At 42.2% G+C, this 20,439-nt stretch overlaps 1 protein-coding gene across 1 annotated transcript in view; it reads right to left on the bottom strand.

Moving 5' to 3' along the window:
* Positions 1 to 20,439, bottom strand: part of klhl29 (kelch like family member 29) — a 147,650-nt gene that overhangs the window by 39,631 nt on the left and 87,580 nt on the right. Inside the window, exon 8 of the mRNA XM_029765825.1 lies at positions 11,996 to 12,194. Coding sequence (XP_029621685.1) covers positions 11,996 to 12,194 — 199 coding nt within the window. The remainder of the gene's footprint in view (positions 1 to 11,995; positions 12,195 to 20,439) is intronic.

Below are 20,439 nucleotides of genomic sequence, written 5' to 3'. Positions count from 1 at the left end.
AAAGACTAAATAGTTATCCAAATCAGATAAAAAAAATTAAGAAAAGGGGCTTTTTCTTCATACATTTTGATTTGTGTATGAAACATTTTCCTAATAAAATAGATTTATGACATACTCACGTTCAATTGTGGAATCAGTGTAGTAAAATAATATGTCAAACTTTGAAATTTCAATGGTTGTATGCAATTTGAGGCCAAGATAGTTTTACATCAGTCCAGAACACTTCACTATATAAACAATCACAGAATATGTGTTCAATAGATTCAGTTTCTACTTCACAAAAACTGCATTCACTGGTAACATCAAGTATATATTTAGAAATCAAACTATTACACGGATAGAATCTATGGATTATCTTAAGGAGATCTCCTTTACTTTATTGGTCACCATAAATGTGTGGAGTGAGCCAAGCACGGCGCCAGTTTACATCAAACAATGAAGCCCAACAAAATATCGCAAAGGGAATAGACTTCCTGTAGAAAATATCCCTTAATAAACGAATGTTGAATTTCGTATCTTGTAGACCAATGCCATTCACCTGAATATCGCTTACAATCGGAGATATTCCAAAATATGCATTATAGTAGTAGTAGTAAGTTTTTATCCCACTTGGTATAGCTTTAATAACAGTGTCATATTCCTTGTTTGAAACCTCAGTTGTATCTTTCCATAAATTCTCTCTGTGTAAATAGATTCCCACTAATATTAACCAATTGGCTGACAAGGACAATGTTTTTCGAGAACCATTTATGGTTAAATAGCATCTTGTTTCTATGTAATATCGACCCATTGTTCCATATAAAACATTTATGAGGTGAAAAGTTGTGTTTATACAACAAAGCCCAGCACATTAAAGCCTGCTTGTGAAAATCCGCCAGTTTCACAGGAAGTTTACCCACAATATATGGACATTGTAGTAAAAAATTAAGCCCTCCGAACTTCTGAAAAACAAAATGATGTATAATATTCCAGAAACTGAGGATTTTTTTATGTACCTTTTAATCCAGTTAACCTTTGATATCTGATTGAAGAAAGTGAAATCTAAGACATTTAGACCGACATCACAAACCCTGTTGGTGATAACATCTCTTTTTATCTTATGTGGCTTGTTTTTCCATATGAAGTTGTACAAAAGCCTGTCTAAGGTACAGCAAGTGTATTTGGGAATGTCAATAGATGAAAAAAGATAGGATGCACGAGATAGCCGCTCAGCTTTGGATAAAAGCTGCCTTCCTTGAAGACTTAAATCCCTCCCTAACCATGAGGATATATTTTTTTGACAGATTCAGTTACAGGGTTCAAATTAAGATCATTCACAGCCTTAAGAGTTTTGGTGATCTTAACACCGAGGTAGGTTACAGTATCTTTTTCAGAGATGTTACAATCTGCTGGATTGACAGCTCCTTTCAAAACAAACATCTCACATTTGGAAAGATTTAATGCCAAATCTAAGATTTTGGAGAACTGCTTCACGATATCCAATGCTAATCGAGCTTGAGACACATTTTTCAAAAAAAGTGAGGTGTCATCAGCCAGTTGGGATATCTTGATCTCTCTGGCCTGGAATGTAATGCCTTCAAAATGACTTTTATGAACTAATGAGCATAACATTTGAGATACTAACAAAAATAAAAAAAGGTGAGATTGGACAACCTTGTCGTATTCCTTTGTAAATGTTAAACCTTGAGGATGTTCCATGACAGAGTTTGATACAGCTATTGCCACCATTATACATAGTTCTAATAGCATCAACAACAAAAAACTACCAAATTTAAAATGCTTAAGACAATCAAAGATAAAATTGTGACTTACTGTATCAAATGCTTTCTGAAAATCCAAAAATAGGATAACAGGGAAGTCATCTAATAGATCACAATACTCAACCAAGTCTAACACCAGCCTCAGATTATTAGATATATGGCACCCTTTCATAAACCCTGATTGACATTCATCAATCAGATCATTCAGGCAAGACTAACCTTTTTGCAAAGATTAAGGCTATAATTTTGTAGTCGTTATTTAGGAGTGTGATTGGATGCCAATTATCAATATTTAAGAGATGCTTGTGTGGTTTAGGTATAAGAGTAATAACCCCTTGCTTCAGAGAGGCAGGTAGTTCTCCCTTCTTTATAGCCTCCTTAAAGGTTTCAAGTAAAAAAGGTGCCATTTCTTCAGAGGTTTTGTAAAATTCAGAGGTTAATCCATCACAACCTGGAGATATGTTATTTTTTAACTGAGCAACCCCGTACTGGATGTCCATAATGGATAAATCTTGGCAACAAGATCGATTGAATTCTTCACTAACCAAATTAACATTCTCTATAGAATCAAGGAGATCCTTAGAGTCACTCAAATTGTTATCTAAGGAGTAAAGATTCTTATAAAACTTAGTGGTAAAGTCTGATAACAACTCTCTATCCTCAGTGGTAACCACAATCTTAAGTTTCCGAAGTGTGTTGAGTTCCCCTCTCCTCTTTTCCAAATTAAAAAAGTATCTACTGTTCTTTTCGCCTTTTTCAAGCCATTGTTTTCTGGATCTTATGAAAGCTCCTCTAGCCTTTTCCTCATACAATGTATCTAGTTGATTCTGTAAATAATTCAATTTAGCTTTCTCATTAAGATCAAGATGCTCAATCTCTGATATCGGCAATTGTCTTCGAGAGTTCAGCTACCTCACATCTCCTTCTTACAGCAAGCCGTTTTCCATAAGTAATACAGGCTGAGCAGATTTTAAATTTCAGCAGTTCCCAATATTTCCCATATTCTGCATTAGATGTAGCTAAACTCCAGTAAACACAAATTTGATTCTTAACCACATTTTTTAAATCATCATGCAATAACAATGAGTTATTTCATTCCCAATAACCACCAGAGTATTTCTTACCATTATTACTGCACATTCTTACAATCAACCATATGACTTTATGATCCGTCAGGACTGCAGGCAGTATTTTTACCTCTACAGTGTTAGGCTCAAGACTAGAGGTTATCACCCACAAATCAATTATTGATTGTAAAGAACGATCTCTATTACTCCATGTGTATTGTTTCTCTCCAGGGTTTTTTACTCTCCATATGTCAATTAAGTCCAGGCTTTGGCAGAAATTCACCAACTTGTTCACACCAATGTTAGGCCTATGGGGCAATCTATCAGTCTCATTAGAATAAACCATATTCAAATCTCCACCAATTATAATCTGACTGGATGGATATTTTCTCAGAAGACTTAAGAATTTCTTCAATTTCCTCTAGAAGTAAGTTATTTGGAGGACTAGAACAGTATCCATATACATTACACAACACAAATAATCCATCCATGTGGTTGATGACCGCTACTAGCCAATGTCCATTGGAGTCCATTTGGTTTTTCAAGTGATTGCCTATCCAATATACAATGTCTGAGGTCATATTGCACTTCCTAAGGCTTCCACTAGATGTCAACAGTCTTTAGAACGTTGTTTCGGGCTCCTACTGTGAATGGGGAGAGAATAAGAGCTATTGGAATCAGGTGTCTAACAGAAAGGCATGAGCTCAGTCATGAGCGCGTCCGTGAGCGCAAGCCACATTCCCTTTCCTTTCTGAAGAAAAAGGAATTGTCCGGTTGGAATATTATCCTAAAGATTAATTCTATACATCGTTTGACATGTTTCTACAAACTGTAATGGAACTACTGACTTTTTGTCCGGACTAAACGCGCGCGCTTTGTGAATTTGGAATGCTGGACTAAACGCACTTACAAAATAGAGGTATTTGGACAAAGATGAACTTTATCGAACAAAACAAACATTTATTGTGGAACTGGGATTCCTGGGAGTGCATTCCGATGAAGATCATCAAAGGTAAGTGAATATTTATAACACTATTTCTGACTTCTGTTGACTCCACAACATGGCGGGTATCTGTATGGCTTGTTAATAATCTGAGCGCTGTACTCAGATTATGGCATGGTGTGCTTTTGCCGTAAAGCTTTTTTGAAATCTGACACAGCGGTTGCATTAACCTCTAGGGTAGGGGGCAGTATTTTGACGTCCGGATGAAAAGCGTGCCTGTAGTAAACTGCCTGCTACTCAGGCCCAGAAGGTAGGATATGCATATTATTAGTAGATTTGGATAGAAAACACTGAAGTTTCTAAAACTGTTTGAATGATGTCTGTGAGTATAACAGAACTCATATGGCAGGCAAAAACCTGAGAAAAAAATCCAACCAGGAAGTGTGGAAATCTGAGGTTTGTAGTTTTTCAAGTGATTCCCTATCCAATATACAGTGTCTGTGGGGACATTTTGTACTTCCTAAGGCTTCCACTAGATGTCAACAGTCTTTAGAACGTTGTTTCATGCTTCTACTGTGAATGGGGAGAGAATAAAAGGTCTTGGAATCAGATGACTGAGAAAATGACATGAGCTCAGTGGCGCGTGCTCCCGTGAGAGTTACCTGTGTTCCTTTTCCTTTTTGAAGACAAAGGAATTGTCCAGTTGGAATATTATGGAAGATTACTGAAAAACATCCTAAAGATTGATTCTATACATCGTTTGACATGTTTCTACGAACTGTAATATAACTCTTTTGACTTTTCGTCTGATCTTTCTTCGCGAGCACAGTGCATTTGGGTTACTCGACTGAACGCGCGAACAAAACGGAGGTATTTGGACATAAATATGGACTTTATCAAAACAAATGAACATTTATTGTGGAACTGTGATTCCTGGGAGTGCATTCCGATGAAGATCAAAGGTAAGTGAATATTTATAATGCTATAGTTTTGTTGACTTCACAAAATGGCGGGTTTGGTTTTGTGACTGAGCGCTGTACTCAGATTGCAAAGTGTGCTTTCGCTGTAAAGCTTTTTTGAAATCTGACAGCGATTTCATTAAGGAGAAGTGTATCTATAATTCTTTGAATAACAGTTGTATATTTTATCAACGTTTATGATAAGTATTTCTGTAAATTGATGTGCTCATTCACCGGAAGTTTTGGGAGGTTAAACATTTCTGAACATTACACGCCAATGTAAAATGGGGTTTTTGGATATAAATATGAACTTTATCGAGCAAAACATACATGTATTGTGTAACATGAAGTCCTATGAGTGCCATCTGATGAAGATCAAAGGTTAGTGATTCATTTTAGCTGTATTTCTGGTTTTTGTGACCCCTCTCCTTGCTTGGAAAATGGCTGTGTGGTTTTTCTTGTCTTGGTGCTGTCCTAACATAATCTAATGCTATGCTTTCGCTGTAAAGCCTTTTTGAAATCGGACAGTGTGGTTGGATTAACGAGAAGATTATCTTTAAAATGGTGTATAATACTTGTATGTGTGAGAAATTTGAATTATGAGATTTTTGTTGTTTTGAATTTGGCGCTCTGCTATTTCACTGGCTGTTGGCGAGGTGGGACGCTACCGTCCCACATATAATTAAAGATAGAATTAAAGATACACTTCTCTAGGGTATCTTTAATTCTATGTAAAACACTTGTATGAACGTTTATGATGAGTATTTCTGTAAATTGATGTGGCTCCCTGCAAAATCACTGGATGTTTTGGAGGCAAAACATTACTGAACATAACGCGCCAATGTAAACTGAGATTTTTGGATATAAATATGAACTTTATCGAACAAAACTTACATGTATTGTGTAACATGAAGTCCTATGAGTGCCATCTGATGAAGATCAAAGGTTAGTGATTCATTTTCTCCATTTCTACTTTTTGTGACTCCTCTCTTTGGCTGGAAAATGGCTGTATGTTTTCTTGTGACTAGGCGCTGACCTAACATAATCGCAAGGTATGCTTTCTCTGTAAAGCCTTTTTGAAATCGGATTAATGAAATTGGATTAACGAGAAGTTCATCTTTAAAATGGCGTATAATACTTGTATGTTTGAGGAATTTTAATTATGAGATTTTTGTTGTTTTGAATTTGGCAGCCTGCTATTTCACTGGCTGTTAGCAGGGTGGGACACTAGCGTCCCACATTTCCCAGAGAGGTTAAAGTGTACTGTTAGCTAGCTAATGTTAGCTAGCTGGCTCGCTAGCTAAAGTTGGGTATATGCTCTCCACTTTCTGGAGGACCGAGTTTTGAAATCAGTGGAATTTGAGTACGATAGCTAAGGAGATGGAGATAACACCAGTCTGGATTACATCGTCAAACTAAGGCAACCATGCATAGCATCAGACAGGAGACGCATCCAACCATGATATATACTGGTAAGATTTTCAGATATTACACATTTCTAATTTTGACAGAAAGTGGTTTCTTTCAAGTGTACTGTTAGCTAGCTAACGTTAGCTGGCTGGGTCGCTAGCTAACGTTACATGTATGATCTTATTCTTAGTAGCTCTCAGACATTTGCTTGACTAGTTATAGCCATAGAACCGGGTGGGTTAGCTACCTGCAGATTCATGCAAGGTAGTAACGTCATGAGTTGTGATTATGGTCCATTGTTTAGCTAGCTAGCTACATGTCTTAAAAGACTGCACTCATATTTTAACAAAGTATTTTTATTTCAAGTTAAAGTGTACTGTTAGCTAGCTAAATTAGCTGGCTGGGTTGCTAACTGTGGTCACCACCTGCAGAACCACTCCTTTATTGGGGGTGTCTTGCTAATTGCCTATAATTTCCACCTGTTGTCTATTCCATTTGCACAACAGCATGTGAAATTTATTGTCAGTGTTGCTTCCTAAGTGGACAGTTTGATTTCACAGAAGTGTGATTGACTTGGAGTTACATTGTGTTGTTTAAGTGTTCCCTTTATTTTTTTGAGCAGTGTATATATATATAAAAATAAAAAATAAAAATCGGCCGATTAACCGGTATCGGCTTTTTTTGGTCCTCCAATAATCGGTATCGCGTTGAAAAATCATAAATCGGTCGACCTCTAGATAGGGCAGTGTGATGACGATTGCGTCGTCTGTGGACCTGTTGGGGCAGTATGCAAACTGAAGTGGTCTAGGGTGGCCAGTAAAGTGGCGGTGATATAATCCTTGACTAGCCTCTCAAAGCACTTCATGATGACAGAAGTCAGTGCTACGGGGCAGCAGTCATTTAGTTCCGTTATCTTTGCCTTCTTGTGTACAGGAACAGTGGTAGCCATCTTGAAGCATGTGGGGACAACAGACTGGGATAGGGAGCGATTAAATATGTCCGTACACACACCAGCCAGCTGAATCTTTTTCCAGGTGGAGGGTTGGCCATCCCTGGTTTATATTCACCCTTTAGCTAAATCTCTTTCCAGGTGGAGGGTTGGCCATCCCTGGTTTATACTCACCCTTTAGCTACATTTCCAATTGAGTGTGTTGGTGCATTTGAAGATATTGACTATTTGACTACTGATTCATCAGGCTCACCTGGAGGTCTACTACAGTTCAAAGCAGCTGCTGGCCTCTCCAACCAAACGCACCATAAGGCTTCAAACCCATGACTGGATCTACAGGAGTCTAAACTGAAAGAAGTCTGTGCTTGACCACTTCAGGCCTGCTGCTATGCAGTTTGTGGGCTCTCTCGCTGGTGCTGTGTCTGTTTCATCATTTCTTATGTAGATGCTGGGCTTGCGGCAGGTGAACTTGATCAGTGCAAATGGTCACAGAGGTAAGATTTTATTTCAGACCTCCCTCCTGCTCTAACCTGTATATATGTCTGCTTGTGGTAAGGCATCACTGTGGCGTGTGTAGATAATGTGCATATAGCTTGGCCCAAGCACTATGGTGTGTAGTGTTTTGTCATTACAGCTCATTTGTGTTAGTACACTTGGCTGAGCTAAGTTAACAGTTTGGCTATAGCCTTTCCTTACTGGGGATACATTGAACATTGCTGTGAGGAAGGGGCCTGACGTGTGTGTTTTTGTCATGCAATCCACCCAATGAACTTTCAGCACAGCACTAGCTTCTGATGTAATTCACAATGTAATCCCTCAGTTCCACAGAATACTTAATGAAAGATAACACGCATATACGGTCTCCAATTAGCAGCGGCGAGTCACCTGAATGATGTGTGAGTGGGTCATTATGAGAGTCAACACTGTACTAAACACTCCCATAAGCACGCAGAGGTGGCTTAGGTAGGCCATCTTATACAGCAGAGTTTATATCAAGATTCTTTAGCAGGTGTATCAGACAGTTACGTGACCTGATGTGGTCGAGAGAGGAACAAGAGGAGGAGATGGAAGAGGTTGAAGAATTGGTTGAAGAGGAAGAGGTAGAGGAAAATTAAGGGGAAAAAAGATCAGGAGCTGACGTAAAAGAGGGGAAGTAGAGGGGGAGGAGGAAAGGGGGATGAGAGAGCTGGCAGGGAGATAGGTCTACGGACAGACACACAGAGATTGAGTGCATACGCCAAGAAGGGTTTCATAGATGACATCACGCCGTTTCTCTTTCTTTTTCCGCTTGAGACTTCTCTTCCCAGCTCAGGTGGTGCTCTGTCTATACGTGCTCACATTTACCAGCTCAGGTGGTGCTCTGTCTATACGTGCTCACATTTACCAGCTCAGGTGGTGCTCTGTCTATACGTGCTCACATTTACCAGCTCAGGTGGTGCTCTGTCTATACGTGCTCACATTTACCAGCTCAGGTGGTGCTCTGTCTATACGTGCTCACATTTACCAGCTCAGGTGGTGCTCTGTCTATACGTGCTCACATTTACCAGCTCAGGTGGTGCTCTGTCTATACGTGCTCACATTTACCAGCTCAGGTGGTGCTCTGTCTATACGTGCTCACATTTACCAGCTCAGGTGGTGCTCTGTCTATACGTGCTCACATTTACCAGCTCAGGTGGTGCTCTGTCTATACGTGCTCACATTTACCAGCTCAGGTGGTGCTCTGTCTATACGTGCTCACATTTACCAGCTCAGGTGGTGCTCTGTCTATACGCGCTCACATTTACCAGCTCAGGTGGTGCTCTGTCTATACGCGCTCACATTTACCAGCTCAGGTGGTGCTCTGTCTATACGTGCTCACATTTACCAGCTCAGGTGGTGCTCTGTCTATACGTGCTCACATTTACCAGCTCAGGTGGTGCTCTGTCTATACGTGCTCACATTTACCAGCTCAGGTGGTGCTCTGTCTATACGTGCTCACATTTACCAGCTCAGGTGGTGCTCTGTCTATACGTGCTCACATTTACCAGCTCAGGTGGTGCTCTGTCTATACGTGCTCACATTTACACCAGCCTGTGCATAAGCTCCGACACCACATTCCCTCAATTCTTATATATATATATAAAAAATAAAAAAAAATCTTTCTCCCCCTCCATATCTTTCCCATTCACCATCTCTTCCTCCTGTTCACCATCAGCAGTAAGAGATCTTTATCTAGAGTAGGTTTTCTAAACTCAGTCCTGCGGCCCCTCCCTGGGTGCATGTTTTGGATTTTGCATAGCTGATTCAAATAATCAAAGCTTGATGGTGAGTTGGTCATTTGAATCAGCTATACAAAAACCAAAATGTACTCCTCACCATTAGGAGTAAGTGACCTTTATCTCGAGGGCAGCCTCTCCCAGCCTCCCTGTCCATCTGACCGGGCCCTGCTGTGCATCTCAGACCCAGTCAGACAGATGACCAGATGGCCAGTCAAACACCATACTCAATCACACACTAACCAGGGGCCAAGCCTGACCAGAACCCTACATTCTGGGCTGTGTTCCCGAATGGCAACCCATTCCTTATATAGTGCACTACTTTCACCAGGGCACGTATGGACAAGGGAACCATTTGGGAGGCATTCTTGGAGACAGTTCTGACCTCAGATGAGGGAGTTTTTTTTTTTTTTTACAAAGTCAGACGAATACTACTTTCATTGGCTAGTAGTTAACACCACTCTGCAATTAAACACAAACCATTAAACTTCCACCATTTACTTTCCGTTTACCGATGAGTGTGCACACCTTGAGCAGAATGGAGAAGGCAGGCTTGTAAACTGTCCACACCACAAAGTGACATTTGTTTAGCAATTACCTTAACTCCACCAAGCAGAAAATCTGTTATTCCTTGTGTCGGTGTTAAGCTCTAATAAGTTTCACGCAGGCACACACACACACACACACACACACACACACAGTAATTAGACAGCTCTTCATTGAGGGACCAGAGAGAGACGTGGCAGAACGGCAGGAAAATCTAACGACCAAAAGCAATTTACTTTTCGTCCATCCAGGGCTACTTATTTCCATAAATATCTGATTTAATGATGTAAACAAATTGAATGGGACTGCCTGAATGGTTGGAAGTGAAGTGAATAGTTGGCTGGCTGGAATAAGAGAAATGTCTGGACAGCAGTTGGTGTTTAGAATGCCCTAATAGATGTTTATGTGGTGGGCCTACTGTAAAAGCACCCTGAGTTCCTCAGCCCAGAAACACTTATGGTAAGCCATCCAAAGATGTCACAGTAACACGGTCTGTGCTTGGCTCACACACAACCCAAACTCTGATTGGTTTTGGGAAACCAATACATGCATATTTTTTATGCGATCAAAGAATTTCATTTGTGTAAAATGTCCTTAATTTCAGTTTATCTTTATTGCTCCTTCTCCATTGCACGTCCTGGCATGCATGTGACAGCTTGTGTGTGTGTGTGTGTGTGTGTGTGTGTGTGTGTGTGTGTGTGTGTGTGTGTGTGTGTGTGTGTGTGTGTGTGTGTGTGTGTGTGTGTGTGTGAGAGAGAGAGAGTCGCATGTAATCGAGTCCAATTCACATGTTGCTAATGGTTGCCGTTCATAGACGGACTTATACATAGCAGGACATGAATGCTTCGTCAACCTGATAGATGGTGAGAGACAGTACAACCATCAGTGCATATTCACAAGCATTCTCTTGTCAGAGGAGGCTGGTTTAATGTTAATGTTTTTGTATACCAAATAGGGCTGGGAGGAAAACCTTATTTTAGCTAATGCTAATCGCTAGTGAACTAGCAAAATGTAAATCAGTCAGAGCAAACGTAGTCAGCTAAAACTGCCTGATACCAGTGCTGGTGTAGGCCTAGATCAGCATGTTGTTCATGCAACGGTACCTTCTAAAATCCGAGGGGACTAGAATAAGCAAGAATATGTTAGCTAGAGAGCTAAATAGCTGGCTATATGAGAAAACATCTCATGTAAAATCCCCTTGGAAAAAATGACAAATACTTTGGTTCCTGACCAGTCACAATGATTCCTCCCTGGCTTATTAATTTGTCATCATGTCAAACATATTCAAGCTGTCCAATATATTCAAACTATTGAACTACAATAATCATTCTATTTCAATAATTGCAACACCAATACACTAGGCCTAGAATGTTCGCCCATATCTATTGTGCAGCCTTACGTGGTAGTTTGGACATTGCAACAAAAGTGCAGGAAACGCAGAAATATATGAAAATGCTTAAAATTATTTTGGATTGAAGTTAGATTGAACAACAAAACAATTAGAATAGAGAAAGCCCATTGAAATCCTTTACCATATATGTGATGCCAAGCTTCAAGTCCTGAAGTACGAAGATTTATAGTAAAAACATATTTAGAACTTTCGTAATTAAAAATCAAAATTCCATAAAAAATGTGAAAAATATTGCGATATGATATTTTAGCCATATCGCCCAGCCCTAATACCAAATCTGCCAGATATTGTTGTGGGGGGAGGCCAGAGGGAAAAGCTCATTTTGGAAGTGGACTGCTCTTTTGACTCCTACATAGAGCAGGCCTTTTCTGACAAGTTTCTGAAATACCAGCCCTTCGTGTCATGCCTGAACAGCATTGGTTATCAGTGCAAACTTTTGATTGCTGATATTTGGAAGTCTCGGCCATCTACATACTGACAGTACGTGGCCTTCAGACTGCAGACCTGCAGAGGACAAATGCAAAGCAGCTAGCAAGGTACTGCTCCGTGTCAGCTGTCAAACGGCTGTATGGACAAGGTGCTTTCTGTAACCATATATCCATAACCTATGAAATATTAGAATCTTTCGACTGCAATGCGATTTGTGGATTCAAATAAAGTATGTAAAGTGTGTGTGTGTGTTTGTGAACACCTACCTGCAGATAGCCGTGGTCGTGTCCTAGGAGTCTGCATCTCCTGTCTGGCGTGAGGTAACATGTGATACCTCTTAGCCTCGTTGACCAGGTCTCGACACGCCTCCGACGTCTTTATTAAGTCCTCGTTATCCACAACATTCAGCAGGTAAGACGGGTGGATGAAGGGAAGACGCACCACCGCTAACAACTCTGATACATGCTGCAGGAGAGAGAGAAGAGATGGGTGAGGTGCGGGGGAGATAAAGGGGTGAGGGATGGGAGAGGGGAAGGAGAGAGTCAATTGATTATTTAGAGAAGGGAGAAAATATTCTACAGCAGTGAAGCGATAAAACTCTTGGAAGCCTCAAGTAACTGTTAGATTAGCAACAAAAAAACAAACCCAAATATGAGAGACTGTGCTACAAGCCACGGAATACTTTCATGGCCGTCTCCGGCAACACCACAATGGCAAATATGAACACACAAGACTCATTATAAACCACTGGTATTTAATGTGCAAAGAAAGAAAATTAGTCTGGGTAACAAGGCTGTAGCCCATGTAGTTTCTATATAACATGTTTTTAGCTGAGTACAGTGCTTGAGTGCAGAGTGATGTGTGTGTGTGTGTGACAGAGGTGTATTCAATCATCTAAGTGACTCAGAGTGCAGCAAAGTGGCTATGGAACAGCTGTGAACAATAGTCTGTGTGTGTGTGTGAGATGTGACCCCTGTGAACGACGCATGCATGAACGTGATCACTAATGACAGGCAGCAGAGAACGGTACATCTACACACCTAAGAGAATTTCTCCGCTGTCACTCCCCCCCGGACCTCCGCCGTCCCTCCCCCCGGACCTCCGCCGTCCCTCCCCCCGGACCTCCGCCGTCCCTCCCCCGGACATCCGCCGTCCCTCCCCCGGACATCCGCCGTCACTCCCCCCGGACCTCCGCTGTCACTCTGTCTCACTCGCTCCCTTTCCATGGGAAGTTAAGCCTGGGAATTTTGCTTAAATTCATCAAAAAAGTTACCTTATAACAATGAACCTTTTTTGTTTGATACACAAGGCAATTCTAGATCTTGTGGCATATTTTGGATAAACTATCCCCAACTCAATGGAATTGCAACACTCTGCATGCACAGTGCGTTAATTCCCACAGAAAGTTTCCACCTCGGAATATTCCCCAAAATGTGCAACCCTATCAGATGCACACACATCCCAGCTCAGATGAACACACACACACACACACATTCCAGCTCAGATGTAAACACACACACACACAATCCCAGCTCAGATGTAAACACACACACACACACAATCCCAGCTCAGATGTAAATACACACACACACACAATCCCAGCTCAGATGTAAATACACACACACACACACAATCCCAGTTCAGATGTAAACACACACACACACACAATCCCAGTTCAGATGTAAACACACACACACACACACACAATCCCAGATCAGATGTAAACACACACACACAATCCCAGTTCAGATGTAAACACACACACACACACAATCCCAGATCAGATGTAAACACACACACACACACACACAATCCCAGTTCAGATGTAAACACACACACACACACACACAATCCCAGTTCAGATGTACACACACACAATCCCAGTTCAGATGTACACACACACACACACACACACACACACAATCCCAGTTCAGATGTAAACACACACACACACACACACAATCCCAGTTCAGATGTAAACACACACACACACAATCCCAGTTCAGATGTAAACACACACACACAATCCCAGTTCAGATGTAAACACACAATCCCAGTTCAGATGTAAACACACACACACACACACACACACACACACACACAATCCCAGTTCAGATGTAAATACACACAATCCCAGCTCAGATGTAAACACACACACACACACACACACAATCCCAGCTCAGATGTAAATACACACACACAATCCCAGATCAGATGTAAATACACACAATCCCAGCTCAGATGTAAACACACACAATCCCAGCTCAGATGTAAACACACACACACACACACACACACACACACACACCAGCTCAAATGTACACACACACACACACCAGCTCAAATGTACACACACACACACCAGCTCAAATGTACACACACACACACACACACACACCAGCTCAAATGTACACACACACACACACACACACCAGCTCAAATGTACACACACACACACACACACACACCAGCTCAAATGTACACACACACACACACACACCAGCTCAAATGTACACACACACACCAGCTCAAATGTACACACACACACACACACACACCAGCTCAAATGTACACACACACACACCACACCAGCTCAAATGTACACACACACACACACACACACACACCAGCTCAAATGTACACACACACACACACACACACACACACCAGCTCAAATGTACACACACACCACACACACCAGCTCAAATGTACACACACACACACACACACACACCAGCTCAAATGTACACACACACACACACCACACACCAGCTCAAATGGTAACACACACACCAGCTCAAATGTACACCAACACCAGCAATACAACACACCACCAGCTCAAATGTCAACACACACACACACCAGCTCAAAATGTACACACACACACACACCAGCTCATGTACACACACCACCACCAGCTCAAATGTACACACACACACCAGCTCAAATGTACACACACACACACCAGCTCAAATGTACACACACACACACCAGCTCAAATGTACACACACACACACCAGCTCAAATGTACACACACACACCAGCTCAAATGTACACACACACACCAGCTCAAATGTACACACACACACAAGCTCAAATGTACACACACACACACAAGCTCAAATGTACACACACACACACACACACCAGCTCAAATGTACACACACACACACACACACACCAGCTCAAATGTACACACACCAGCTCAAATGTACACACACCAGCTCAAATGTACACACACACACACCAGCTCAAATGTACACACACACACACACACACACACACACACACCAGCTCAAATGTACACACACACACCAGCTCAAATGTACACACACACACCAGCTCAAATGTACACACACACACACCAGCTCAAATGTACACACACACACACACCAGCTCAAATGTACACACACACACACACACACCAGCTCAAATGTACACACACACACACACACACCAGCTCAAATGTACACACACACACACACACACACACACCAGCTCAAATGTACACACACACACACACACACACCAGCTCAAATGTACACACACACACCACACACCAGCTCAAATGTACACACACACACACACACCAGCTCAAATGTACACACACACACACACACCAGCTCAAATGTACACACACACACACCAGCTCAAATGTACACACACACACACACACACACACACACACACCAGCTCAAATGTACACACACACACCAGCTGAAATGTACACACACACACACACACCAGCTCAAATGTACACACACACACACACGCCAGCTCAAATGTACACACACACGCCAGCTCAAATGTACACACACACACACGCCAGCTCAAATGTACACACACACACGCCAGCTCAAATGTACACACACACACACACACACACGCCAGCTCAAATGTACACACACGCCAGCTCAAATGTACACACACACGCCAGCTCAAATGTACACACACACGCCAGCTCAAATGTACACACACAAACACACCAGCTCAAATGTACACACACAAACACACACACACCAGCTCAAATGTACACACACACACACACACCAGCTCAAATGTACACACACACACCAGCTCAAATGTACACACACACACACACACAACACCAGCTCAAATGTACACACACACACTCAAATGTACACACACACACACCAGCTCAAATGTACACACACACACACACACACCAGCTCAAATGTACACACACACACACACACACCAGCTCAAATGTACACACACACACACACACACCAGCTCAAATGTACACACACACACACACCAGCTCAAATGTACACACACACACACACACACCAGCTCAAATGTACACACACACACACACACACCAGCTCAAATGTACACACACACACACCAGCTCAAATGTACACACACACACACCAGCTCAAATGTACACACACACACACACCAGCTCAAATGTACACACACACACACCAGCTCAAATGTACACACACACACACACACACACACACCAGCTCAAATGTACACACACACACCAGCTGAAATGTACACACACACACACACACACCAGCTCAAATGTACACACACACACACCAGCTCAAATGTACACACACACGCCAGCTCAAATGTACACACACACACACGCCAGCTCAAATGTACACACACACGCCAGCTCAAATGTACACACACACACACACACACGCCAGCTCAAATGTACACACACACGCCAGCTCAAATGTACACACACACACACACGCCAGCTCAAATGTACACACACACACACACGCCAGCTCAAATGTACACACACACACGCCAGCTCAAATGTACACACACAAACACGCCAGCTCAAATGTACACACACAAACACACCAGCTCAGATGTACACACACAAACACACACACACCAGCTCAGATGTACACACACAAACACACACACACACCAGCTCAAATGTACACACACAAACACACACACACCAGCTCAAATGTACACACACACACCAGCTCAAATGTACACACACACACCAGCTCAAATGTACACACACACACACACACACACCAGCTCAAATGTACACACACACACACACACACACCAGCTCAAATGTACACACACACACCAGCTCAAATGTACACACACACACACACACACCAGCTCAAATGTACACACACACACCAGCTCAAATGTACACACACACACACACACCAGCTCAAATGTACACACACACACACACACCAGCTCAAATGTACACACACACACCAGCTCAAATGTACACACACACACACACACACACACACCAGCTCAAATGTACACACACACACCAGCTCAAATGTACACACACACACCAGCTCAAATGTACACACACACACCAGCTCAGAGGTACACACACACCAGCTCAGAGGTACACACACACCAGCTCAGAGGTACACACACACACACACCAGCTCAGAGGTACACACACACACACACCAGCTCAGAGGTACACACACACCACATTCAATATGCAGCCCATACAGCACTTTGACATGCGAGAGAGCATATATCTCACACTTTCCTCCCTCTACACTCATCTCTCACACACACTCACAGAGGAGCAGAGGCACTCACTAAAAGTACAAAGACAATGCATTCTATAACATACACACATCTGAATATAATATTCTGTATCTAAAGAAAAGACAGAGCCTGCAAAATTGGTCCGTCACACACACGAACAAAGTCATTCCCTTTGACAGTAGTCGAGGGAAACTATTTTGTGTGTGTCGACCAGCTCTCACCTGATCTGAGACACCAGACAGATTCTCTGCCTCGGCCGGAACACAGGCCACTTACAACTTTGTGTGTTGGTGTGTCACGCGGTCTTCATTTACAAATGATACACGCACGCTCATATTTATTCACTGTCCTTCACTTAACAGAGAGAACAGCGCACACACACAGCAGAAAGGGATGGTGTGTGTGTGTGTTTAGGCTGTGGGGTTGGAGTTCACTAGCACGCTTAGCTTCAGAGCGCTAACTCACTCACCCACCCGGACCAACGACCGCTTATAGGGCTCATGGTGTGTGCTTGCGCGTGTATTTTTCTCCCCCTCAGGTTAGTGATGTGCATGTGTGATGGAGGGATGAGGCATAGAGGTGATGGAGGCATGGGCTCAGGCAGTTCACACGCTGAGCTGTTCTGCTCTCTTGGGGGCATTTTCAGCATGGCTTCACGCAATAACACAGTATCTAGCTCACCCACCCATATCAGCCATTTTAAAGAAATGTGCCATTTTCCTCATCATCTATGTAGAGAGAGGACTTATGGCTCTGTGTGTGTTGATCTGGCTATGTAAAAATTGCTCTTTGTTGAAGCACGATTTGGTATGTCTGGTGAACACGGGCTGGCACAATTACCGTATAACCAACAGTTATGGATAAAGGCTGTCATTACACTAACATAACTGTCAAAATATATATATTTTTATACACACACACTACCAGTCAAATGTTTTGGACACCTACTCATTCAAGTGCTTTTCTTTATTTTTACTATTTTCTACATTGTAGAATAATTGTAAAAATAACACATATGGAATCATGTCGTAACCAAAAAAGTGTTAAATAAAAAAATATATTTAGATTTTAGATTCTTTAAAGTATGCACCCTTTGCCTTGACATCTTTGCACACGCTTGGCATTCTCTGAACCAACTTCACCTGGAATGCTTTTCCAACAGTCTAAAGGAGTTCCCACATATGCTGAGCACTTTTTGTCTGTTTTTCCTCCACTCTGTGGTCCAACTCAACCCGATTGGGTTGAGGTCGGGTGATTGTGGAGGCCAGGTCATCTGATGCAGCACTCCATCACGCTCCTTCTTGGTCAAATAGCCCTTACACAGCCTGGAGGTGTGTTGGGTCATTGTCCTGTTGAAAAACAAATGATAATCCCACTAAGCCCAAACCAGATGGGATGGTGTATCACTGCAGAATGCTGTGGTAGCCATGCTGGTTTAGTGTGCCTTGAATTCTAAATAAAATCAATGTCACCAGCAAAGCAGCCCCACACCATCACACCACCTCCTCCATGCTTCACACTGGGAACCACATGCGGAGATCACCCGTTCACCTACTCTGCGTATCACAAAGAGACAGTGGATGGAACCAAAAATCTCAAATTTGGACAGATTTCCACCGGTCTAATGTCCATTGTTTGTGTTTCTTGGCCCAAGCAAGTCTCTTCTTATTATTGGTGTCCTTTAGTAGTGGTTTCTTTTCAGCAATTCGACCATGAAGGTTTAATTTCACGCAGTCTCCTTAGAACAGTTGATGTTGAGATGCGTGTTACTTGAACTCTGTGAAGCATTTATTTGGGCTGCAATCTCTGAGGCTGGTAACTTTAATGAACTTATCCTCTGCAACAGATGTAACTCTGGGTCTTCCTTTCCTGTGATGGTCTTCATGAGAGTCAGTTTCAACATAGTGCTTCATGGTTTTTGCGACTGCGCTTGAAGAAACTTTCAAAGTTCTTGTAATGTTGCGTAGACTGACCTTCATGTCTCAAAGTAATGATGGACGGTCATTTCTCTTTGCTTATTTGAGCTGTTCTTGTCATAATATGGACTCGGTCTTTCACCAAAAAGGGCTATCTTTTGTATCCCACCCCTACCTTCTCACAACACAACTGACTGGCTCAAACGCATTAAGGAATGAAATTCAACAAGGCACACCTGTTCATTGAAATGCATTCCAGGTGACTACCTCATGCAGCTGGTTCAAAAATGGCAAGAGTGTGCAAAGCTGTCATCAAGGCAAAGGGTGGCTACTATGAAGAACGTCAAATATGAAATATATTTTGATTTGTTTAACACATTTATAGTTACTACATAATTCCATGTGTGTTAATTCATAGTTTTGACATCTTCACTATTATTCTACAATGTAGAAAATAGTAAAAATAAAGAAAAACCCTAGAATGAGTAGGTGTGTCAACTGTTGACTGGAACTGTGTGTGTATATATAATCTCTATCTATCTATATACACTGCTCAAAAAAATAAAGGGAACACTAAAATAACACATCCTAGATCTGAATGAATGAAATAATCTTATTAAATACTTTTTTCTTTACATAGTTGAATGTGCTGACAACAAAATCACACAAAAATAATCAATGGAAATCCAATTTATCAACCCATGGAGGTCTGGATTTGGAGTCACACTCAAAATTAAAGTGGAAAACCACACTACAGGCTGATCCAACTTTGATGAAATGTCCTTAAAACAAGTCAAAATGAGGCTCAGTAGTGTGTGTGGCCTCCACGTGCCTGTATGACCTCCCTACAACGCCTGGGCATGCTCCTGATGACGTGGCGGATGGTCTCCTGAGGGATCTCCTCCCAGACCTGGACTAAAGCATCCGCCAACTCCTGGACAGTCTGTGGTGCAATGTGGCGTTGGTGGATGGAGCGAGACATGATGTCCCAGATGTGCTCAATTGGATTCAGGTCTGGGGAACGGGCGGGCCAGTCCATAGCATCAATGCCTTCCTCTTGCAGGAACTGCTGACACACTCCAGCCACATGAGGTCTAGCATTGTCTTGCATTAGGAGGAACCCAGGGCCAACCGCACCAGCATATGGTCTCACAAGGGGTCTGAGGATCTCATCTCGGTACCTAATGGCAGTCAGGCTACCTCTGGCGAGCACATGGAGGGCTGTGCGGCCCCCCCAAAGAAATGCCACCCCACACCATGACTGACCC

This window comes from Salmo trutta, chromosome 1 (assembly GCF_901001165.1).
Source record: "Salmo trutta chromosome 1, fSalTru1.1, whole genome shotgun sequence".
Taxonomy (NCBI): domain Eukaryota; kingdom Metazoa; phylum Chordata; class Actinopteri; order Salmoniformes; family Salmonidae; genus Salmo; species Salmo trutta.
The sequence above is the reverse complement of the archived record's forward strand: the minus strand, read 5'-3'. Positions and strand labels throughout refer to the sequence as shown.